A 10,189-nucleotide genomic window follows, 5' to 3' on the forward strand; every position below is an offset into this window, starting at 1 on the left:
AGTAATTAATAAAATATCCTTTGAACTAACTTACGCCCGCAACTTCGTTCGCGTGGACTACACAAACCCTTATTTTACCCCATTAAGGGTGGAAAGTTTAAAAATCCTTTCTTAGCGGATGTCTACGTCATAATAGCTATCTGCATGTCAAATTTCAGCCTGATACGTCCAGTAGTTTGAGCTGTGCGTTGATAGACCAGTCAGTCAGTCAGTGAGTAAGTTAGTCAGTCACCTTTACAATAGATGAATTAATTGGTGTTAGTAAATAAGTAGATAATAAGGTAGTTTGGGCAAGTGCCCAAAAGCACAAGATTATTTGACAAAAGAAAAACATACAGTTGAATTGAAGGTTCTCAACCTCCTTTTTTTTTGAAGTCTGTTAAAAATACAAGCGATCCTCTTCGCTGCAACAGATCATTAAAAAAATGTAACAAAGAAGAATTTTATCCATCATACAGTGAAAAGTGTTAGGGCTAGGTGAATACTACATTAGTGATACCCGCGCAACCGCCAGTCCGTTGAGGAACAAACACAGGTTTTAGTGGGTGCAAGCCCCACATAACCCCTCCGTTTCCCCTGACGGAAGGGTATGCGTTAGGCATTTCCTGTGTAAAAAAAAAAAAAAGGGCTAGCGTATAAGAACTTTAGAAATGACGCAGAGGGAAAACATCCGTAGAGAAGGCGAATAATGGCCACCCTACACGCTTTGTTGGATAACGTCAAGAGTCAAGACACACAAGTAGTTGCACGATGCTGTTAATTGTTTTTCTGATATAATAATAATAACTCTGCGAGATTTCCCAACTCCACATCAGTCTACATATCATTTAAACAACAACTGACAACTTTGACGCCCCCATTTCCTTATTTAAGATTAAAAAAATAAACAATATATTCATACTCTACTCAATAAGCTCTAAACAATGACATGTGGGGGGGGGGGGGCACATGCTAGGGTAAGAAAAAATTATTATTTCGGCTTCTTTTTCATGGATGGGAGCCCCCCTGAAAAACAATTTAGTTGAATTTTTAACCGACTTCCAAAAAAGGAGGAGGTTCTCAATTCGTCGGGATCTTTTTTTTTTTATTTTTTTTTTATATTTTTTTTTATGTATGTTCCCCGATTACTCAAAGACCCCTGGACCGATTTGGAAAAATTTTTTTTTGTTTGAATGAGTATACTGTGCAGGTGGTCCCATATAAATTTGGTGAAGATCTGATGAATATCTTCGGAGATGGAGAACAGAACTCCTCAATGGATAAGAGCAAATTGCTCGCGATCACTGTAATAGCTTAGTAAACAGTAGGGTTTTAACTGGGCATAGCATATACATAGTACAGTGGGGCCACTAAAAATTGTGAAATAAAAAATTTTCAAAAGAAAAATAAAACCGACTTCAAAAACCAAAAACACTAAAAAGTAGAAAATAATTTTTGTTTAGCTACACATGTAATGTACCTAGGTATGAAGTCGGGCGAGCTTCACTCTTGGATTTCTAATTTTGTTTTAATATGCTCGCTCGACTTCATACCTAGGTACATTACATGTGTAGCTAAACAAAAATTATTTTCTACTTTTTAGTGTTTTTGGTTTTTGAAGTCGGTTTTATTTTTCTTTTGAAAATTTTTTTTGATTCAATATTTGGTTTTGGGTCAACGTTCTATACCAAATACCAAAATTTCAAGTTTGTAACTCGTTTCGTCTACGAGCTAGATACCTGTGACACGCGGACAGACAGACAGACAGACAGCAGAGTGACATTAAGGGCTCCGATTTTACACTTTGGGTACGGACCCTAAAAATTGTTGCAAATTAAGTATAACAAAGAAATATTGGTTTCTTTGTACATAATAACTATATTATTGAATAGTCAGTTAATAATGTAATAATAATAAATTAATCATTGAAGATGACCAGGCAATTTGGACGTGTATCTATACATAGATACCATGTTTTCGGTACTCATTTATGGCTTGTGTTCGATATGGAGCGGTCAGTCATGACTCAACACAAATACTCATATTAGATCATAAGTGATCGCCTGAGTATACAGGCTTAGATATTCGTAAAAAGACCGAATTATTATTTTTAACAGTTATAGGTACAATTTTTAGGGTTCCGTACCTATTTGAAAAGAACTAAGGGACCCTTACAGCAGGGGTCGGCAAGTAATTTAAAGTGGGGTCCGAATGCTGTTGAAAGTTTTTCAGTCCAGAAATAAAATGCGAAAATTTACACCGACGGTCTTGAGCCAGTTCATTATAGTTTGGTTCACGTGAGGAATTGCGAAAGTTATAATCCTACCAAAGTGCATATTACCTATGCAAAATGTGTAAAAATTAAACTTTTTAATTCATTCTTTCATAGATAAGTCAAGTGTAAATTAAAAATTTATAACACCCCCGACAAGTGAAGGTTAGAGTAACTTGAAAAGAGCTGATAACTTTGAAACGGCTGAACCGATTTTCATGGATTATAGCTAAGAACACTCTCGATCAAGCCACCTTTCAAACAAAAAAAAAATAAAATAAAATCGGTTAATTAGTTTAGGAGCTACGATGCCACAGACAGATACACACATACACACGTCAAACTTTAACACCCCTCTTTTTGGGTCGAGGGTTAAAGATATTCAGTGGTCCAAGATTCCACCGTCTGTCCGCGATCCGGATACGGACGGTTGTTGCCGACCGTTGCCTTCTCTCTCTATGTGTTAGTGCTCTATCCAAAAACCATTGTTTTGTCAAAATTATTTTCTATTGAACTGATGTTTAATTGCCGCCTCTCGTTTGTTACAGTGCGGAGCTACGACCAGCACGACAAATGCGGTCTCGTGTGGATACCGCGCGTTGTCGCGTACAGATGTCGCACGTGTGGTATTTCTCCGTGCATGTCGATATGCCGCGAGTGCTTCCACCGCGGCGACCACTCCACGCACGACTTCAACATGTTCCTCTCGCAAGCCGGCGGCGCTTGCGACTGCGGCGACAACTCTGTCATGCGGGAGGACGGGTGAGTTGTCATCTCACATACGCACACACGCACGCACGCACCCGCACACACGCATACACGCACACGCACGCGCGCACTCACACGTATATACTGATATTTTTATGGAAGAGCTGTGTCTTCTGTCACGGAGGTAGTCCTCCTACCTCTAAAAGAAGGCTCCAACCTCCTACAGATGTTTGTAAACATAAGTTACTGGAAATAAACAATTTTGAATTTTGAAAAACTGACTCCAAAAACCACCAATAGGGATTATGATTACCATTCATATCAGTGACTTTTTATCAAACGTCAAAACCCAAACGCAAATGGGAGCTTGTATGAAATACATAGACGCGTGGTCATAAACAGCCGCTAAGAAAGGATCTTCGAAAATTCAATCCGTAAGGGGGTAAAATAGAGTTTTGAGATTTGTGTAGTCCATGTAGACGAAGTCGCGGGCATAAGATAGTCATCAAATAAAGCAAGGCAGCAAAGAGACTTTCTTCATGACTTTATGGGTCTGCTGAAGATATGACCTTGGCTAAGAGGCCAAGTTAATCGCGTGTAGCATAAAAAATATTATCAGTGGACAGTGGACACCACCGACCCGTGAAAGGGGCCGCGGGGGCGCGTGACGTCACGCGTCTGACGTCACGCAAGACGCAACGCTCTGCCTACGCCTATGCCGCTAAATATAGAGGGGTACTAGTTATTATGGGATTTTTCAGTGTGTCATCGATTTCGATAATAATATTATTCTTAAATGCCCGTAACTTTGCAAGTTAAATGAATTTAAAAGATGAGATACGTTTTGCAAATTGATGCTGCAATTATGCATTGTGGACCCTACAATAGATATATATATCTTTATCTATATATCCTATTTAAACCTGGTGTTAAGTGATTACCGCCGTCCAGGAATATTTGCAGCAAAAGAGCGCGCCGATGCGTTGCGGGCCTTTAAGGAATTTATCGCTTTTCCAGCTTCTTTAGTAGTGGGAGGGCAGGTGATACCGCATGCTGACGTTGGATACAGATTGTGGATTATAGCAAATTGTCATTTATAAATAAGTATGAGGGTCTGTACGCCATGGTCGTCGTCGTTACGTAAAGGCTATTCAGTACTGAGATGTGAACCCGAACAATACTAACTACACCCTTGACCCTGACTGTGAAGACTAACTTGATGACATAACATGTAGCTGCACACACATTAGATTATATTAGATTATATCCATCATAATATTTTCTAGAGACTTAATTTTGAGGTGAGCTATTGCTACTGATTCTGAGCACAACTAAATTTTAGAGTATTCGCATCCTCTTCTTGCTAATATAACGTGAAAAAGACAGGCACAGTTTGACAGTATTAAATAAATAAGTAATAAAATAAATGAATATTTTTAATTTAGAGCTGTCAAACCTCCTAACTTTAGCTGCCAGTTCCGAGCCTATTGTTTAAATTTGTAGTGCCGTCCTTTTTTTGCAATATTAAACAGAAAAAGATGCAGATATCTACTCTAAATTTAGTTTAGAGAAAGACAACAGAATCGGCGCCACTATCTCAGAAAGAGATATTACTAGAATTTAAAATGGTAGTAGAATGGCAATTATAGGAGAATGGAACAGAAAAGAATTCCTCTACTCGGAGATGCTATTTAGCAAAGATATAGCAGCTTAAGATGAGCCATCATCATCCATATTATAAATGCAAAAGTGCGTTTGTTTGCTGGTTTACCTTTCAATCACATAGCAACAAATAGACGTTATTTTTGGGTTCCGTACCTCAAAAGGAAAAAAGGAACCCTTATAGGATCATTTACAATACATGATATTATGTATATTTAACGTGTGTTTGTCTTGTTTCCAGCTTCTGCAGTAACCACGGCAACAGGTTCCCGCGGCCCGGCACGGCGCCCGCCGAGCTGATGTGCGTCGCGGAGGCGATGATGCCGCGCCTCATACTGCGCCTGCTGCAGCACTTCAGGGAGAACAGGTACTTACCCTTCATCATCATCAGCCAGTATCTATCCAATATAGGCTTTGGGGTATGTGCAAGGAATTTATGTGAAAAACACAAATATGATTCCTTGTTACATAGTTCAGCTTAATTTAATTTTATCTACTAGTTCTGAAAATGAAGCAGTTTTGTTGCTGAGTTTTAAACTCATCTCTCGATGATGGAAACGCAGCTTAACGGTACTTTTGAAGAGGAGCAGAGATGTGTGTTTTCAATCAATTAGATTATTATTGAGGTAGGATGTGATAAAGCTATCATGTCGTCAGTCCAGTCACCAATTAGGCGTATCAATTATCAGATGGTGTGAGAAATCTGGTATTAACCTGATTGGTTGAAGACACGTCTACGCTTATCAGTGGAAACATAACCTAACAAGGGCGACAGAAATTAGATAGAGATATTCTAACACGATGTGCGAGTAAATTCATACAGTAAGACGATGCTCTTCATGTTTGAGGCTGAACCAGTTTTACAGTACCTACATACATGATAGAAGCAGCTAAGCAAAATAATCAAAACTCGTTTTACCACTTTCTGCCAATTATTATAATCTCTCTGCCACCTCACCCCTATAACCCTATCTAGAAGTATCTTCTGAGTATAAGTGTTATTAAGATGTCTTATGCCTAATACTTAATAATTTCTAAAAGTTTATGTTATTTTGTTTCTAGTACGGGCGTTTCAAACTCTGAGAGCTACAGAACAGCTGTTCAGGAATGTGAGGGCTATGTGCAGATGCTGATGGAGTTCAACAATATGGGCGACCTCATGCGCTCCGCCATGACCAAGGCGCTCATCAACCCACAGGTGTGTTTAAAGTATCCATCGAGTAGTTTTTGTGTAAAAGAGTAACAAACACACACACACACACACTTTGGCCTTTATAATATTAGTGTGATACATACTAATATTATAAATGCAAAAGGGTGCTGTCTGTCGGTCTTCTAGTTTTTTACGCCCAATAGTTAAACCTATTTTGATGAAATTTGGTAGCTACATCCTAGGAAAGAACATAGGCTACTTTTTATGCTGGAAAATCAAGGAGTTCCCACAGGATTCTTAAAGCATTCGTCTGTTTAACCGATTTATATGAAAGGTACAGAGGTAGCTTGCATCCCAGAAATTGACATAGGCAACTTTTTCCCGGAAAATCAAAGGGTACCCACGGAATTTTCAAAAAACCTAAATCCACGCGAATGAAGTCGCGGCCATCATCTAGTTGTAAAATATTAAAAAATCTACTTGTTATATTTTCAGATGTACCTAAATCTGGTATCACCTCCACACCCCGACACAGAGTATGGTCGCTACATGGCGGTGTCACATAAAATATACGAGCTGGCCATAGACTCGTTTCCTGCGCCCGATCCGCCTGAAGAGTGAGTACAATCTATTCTTTCTTAGCTGACTAAAAGGGTAAACAAATTAGTTCCCACGGAAACGCGTGAGCGACACCCTAATTCGGTCGAGATATCTCATTCTCATACAAAGAAAACTCATTAAACAACTTGATTGAATGTATACTATCCATGTTGACCCATGTTACCGCTTAGAACTTGTCTAAGAAGTTGCTTGCTTGCTTATTGTGGTGGTCTCCACATACTGACGCTAGATGGCGCTATCCTACACGCATACAAAAATATCACATCAATGCACTTCAAACCGGTGACGAAATAGTCAGTTACAACAAAGTGTAACTTACAATTGAAGCAGGTGATGTTTTGAGCTCACCTGTAATAATAGGAAGATCAACCGAAAGGAAATATAAACATTCTCAGAGCCTAAAACTTTGTTAGCGCGATTCAGGCTTATTATGGAGTGATAGATGATACCTGTGGTGCCATCTAATAACATTGTTGTAAATTACTTTCGTCACAGGCTGCAATCATGTGATTGCTGTATGATCCTTGTATATGAGTGCGAGTAGCGTCATCTAGTATCATATCATATCATGAAATATAAATGGAATAGATTTTTTAAACAAAATAACTTTTATAAGCCCTTTTGAATCGTTAATAAAATCTACCACTGGTTCGTAATACCGAGAAGAACCAGCAAGAAACTTGACTGAAACATCAAAGGTCCAGTGGATTTTTAAGAATATACTTAGCATCTTAGCAGACCAGATATAGACAGCAATCTTGTTTCTTTCCCCAGATACCGACATTTCCCTGCACTAGCACCCCGGTTAAAACACAACACACTACTCGAAGAGTTCATATTCTGGACGTTCAAATACGAGTTCCCGCAGAATGTTGTGTGTTTCCTTCTCAACATGCTGCCAGATCAGGATTATAAGGTAATGAAGTTGTAGTTTGTTTTTAGGGTTCCGTACCTCAAAAGGAAAAAGGAACCCTTATAGGATCACTTCATTGTCTGTCTGTCTGGCCGTCTGTCTGTTTGTCAAGAAAATTTTTGTTTTCCAATTGACCTAGAATCATGAAAGGCAGGAAATCCGAAAACGGTTACATCACAAAAAAAATTAAAATATGTTCATGAGCAAATAATAATTAGTATTTTCAGTTTTCAATGTAAAATAACTATACCAATTGGGGTGTCATATACCTGTACATTCTAAAACAGATTTTTATTTATTTTTATGTACAATAGTTTTTATCGTGCAAAATGTGGGTAAAACACCCGAGAAACGGAACCCTCGGTGCGCGAGTCTGACTAGCACTTGGCCGGTTTTTTTTTTTTCAAAAATCTAATTTGATTTTCTATTTTTACTTCCAGGAGCACCTAACAAGAACATTCGTGATGCACTACGCTCGGATACCCCTAGTCCTAGAAAACTCTGCAGACCCCGACACACTGTCCAACCGTGTCGTTCACATGTCGGTCCAACTATTCTCCAACGAGGCGCTCGCGTTGCGATGTGTACAGCAACTGCATTTGCTACACGTAATGGTGCTATCTTTGAGACTGATGATGGGAAAAATCCTAGTACAAAACACTTTACATGACCCAGATAAGAACTTCCACTATGTGATAGACTGTACGAAGCGAGTCATGAAGGAACATTGCTACTGGCCATTGGTCTCCGACTTCAATAATGTGTTGTCGCATAAGAGTGTTGCTTTGCTGTTTTTACAAGACGATGCGCTGGTTAACATGTGGTTCGAGTTCCTATCCATGTTGCAAGGTTAGTTGTTGCTTGTTTAATTTAGCTATAGGTTACATAAAAGACATGCATGAAAATAAAATGTTCAAAGCCTTGGACCATTTGGTGAACTGGTAAGAAAAACAGATACAAAACTAAAGAATGCCCATTCGAATACTTCAAGCTTGAAATATCAGTTTGAGATGTCTAGTTTTAGAATTAAAAAATTTCAAAGCAATGCGCCATTTGGTAAACTGTAAAAAAAAAAATGGCCACCAAACAAAATATAATTGCCTATGTAAGATATTACAGCCTTCGGAAACCAGTCTGGCCTATGGATATAACACTGTACTATTAAAATCCTTGGACCCTTTGGTGAACCATTGGACAAAAGATTGCTTTTATACAAAAAATACACGCAGTTTAAAAATTAGCATTGCCGTGGATCACTTTGAATGATCCGCGAATCCACACAAATTATAATTTTTTTTTATCTAATCTGTGTCAGGTATGAATGTGAACGTGCGCGAGACAGGTGGGCACATCGAGTTTGAGCCGTCTTCATACTACGCGGCCTTCTCATGCGAGCTGGAGGCCGCGGCCTACCCCATGTGGAGCGTGCTGGCGCATCTGTCGGAGCCGGCGCACGCGCCGCTCGCGAGGCGCATCGTGGCCGCGGCGCTCAAGTGCCTGCAGGACTGGCTCGATGCCGTCAACTTCACCGCGCCAAGACTGCATAGGGTAAGCGTTATATTCTTCGTCGTAACATTGGCAGAGCGGCCGTGGTCATCACGAGCATTCGCTACTTCTCCCTGCTGGCCGTTAGTCTGGTACACTCGTGCATGGTACCGCTCAAGGCGGACTTAATGTAGTCGGTACATCGCGTAGCGACCTTCTTCGCCTCCTGGTACCCTCTACCTTGCCCTGTATTACAAGACGCTCAATGGAGTCACTCTCACGCTGGAAGACATGTGACATGACAACTTTTTAAATGAAAAACCGTGTTAAACTGTGTGAACGATGCTCCCGCTACACCGGTACCTGCCCGCGTTCCTGTGCGCCACGGTGCGCTAAAAAAAAAGATGGCCATCGAATAAACAATACAAATATTAATTTGCAGGAGACTTCAGTATATTTCTCTGTGGCACTTTTTTTTAACTAAAGACAGTGTTAAACCGTGTGAACAATGCCTTCACTGCTGGCCGTACCTGTATGGATGTGTTTGGTCCGCAGACGGAGATGATGCACGCATCGTTCCACTTCCCGCTACACCGGTACCTGTCCGCGTTCCTGTGCGCGGCGGTGCGCTGCATGGGGGTCCGCGCCGCGGACGTGCTGCCCCCTACTGACCTGCTGGCGCTGTTGGCTGCGCATCCGCTGCGAGTTCAGGTGAGTGCTACCATTTATTCAAAACCAGCGACCCAACCCAGCTTCGTTCGGACGGAATTCGCGACAGGTCGAGATGGGCGTATGACCCCGATCGAATCGGTTAACGAGGCGGCTGTGCGAGGCGTCACCGCCCCGATTGCCATGTCGACCTGTCGCGAACTATAGATAGTACTGTGGAGTCAGTTGTGATTATTTTGTTATAATTACAAAAAAAAAGTGTAAAGGTATAAGACAGCATTTTCGATTTGTCGCAGTCTGCTTGATTTCTTCCGACATCTTGAACAATTATCGTCATATTTCTACAAATTAACACAACACAATAATAAACTATGCTTATAAACCTTTTAAATTACTCTATTGATAAAACCTCATTAAAATCCTTTGCGTAGTTTTAAAGATCCAAGCATACAAATGGGACAGACGGTGGGAAGCGACTGTGTTTTATACTATACTTTTATAAGTTGCGCCGATGTACCTGCGCAGAAATCGAAAATATCAACCAATCATATAAAGTCTTCGTCCGCTATTCCTTATTGCCTGTGCGCCATTCGCACGCGCGAATTATGAGCGAGATAGCATAAATCTCTGTTGTTTTTGTGTTTAAAATCTACGTCAAGCAATAAGGCCTGTTTTTCATTAGTGTACATTCCGTTTTAACAACAGGAATTCTAGACATCTGTTATGT

The 10,189-nt window shown here is 40.3% G+C and overlaps 1 protein-coding gene across 2 annotated transcripts in view; it reads left to right on the forward strand.

The window, feature by feature from the left end:
* The window catches only part of LOC123872735 (E3 ubiquitin-protein ligase Ubr3), a 60,759-nt gene that overhangs the window by 12,426 nt on the left and 38,144 nt on the right, over positions 1 to 10,189 (forward strand). For both annotated transcript variants that reach the window (XM_045917243.1, XM_045917245.1), the window contains exons 2-9: positions 2,800 to 3,013; positions 4,863 to 4,988; positions 5,684 to 5,819; positions 6,270 to 6,391; positions 7,170 to 7,311; positions 7,749 to 8,157; positions 8,624 to 8,856; positions 9,349 to 9,504. In XM_045917243.1, coding sequence (XP_045773199.1) covers positions 2,800 to 3,013; positions 4,863 to 4,988; positions 5,684 to 5,819; positions 6,270 to 6,391; positions 7,170 to 7,311; positions 7,749 to 8,157; positions 8,624 to 8,856; positions 9,349 to 9,504 — 1,538 coding nt within the window. The remainder of the gene's footprint in view (positions 1 to 2,799; positions 3,014 to 4,862; positions 4,989 to 5,683; positions 5,820 to 6,269; positions 6,392 to 7,169; positions 7,312 to 7,748; positions 8,158 to 8,623; positions 8,857 to 9,348; positions 9,505 to 10,189) is intronic.

The sequence above is a fragment of the Maniola jurtina genome, chromosome 15 (genome assembly GCF_905333055.1).
Source record: "Maniola jurtina chromosome 15, ilManJurt1.1, whole genome shotgun sequence".
NCBI lineage: Eukaryota > Metazoa > Arthropoda > Insecta > Lepidoptera > Nymphalidae > Maniola > Maniola jurtina.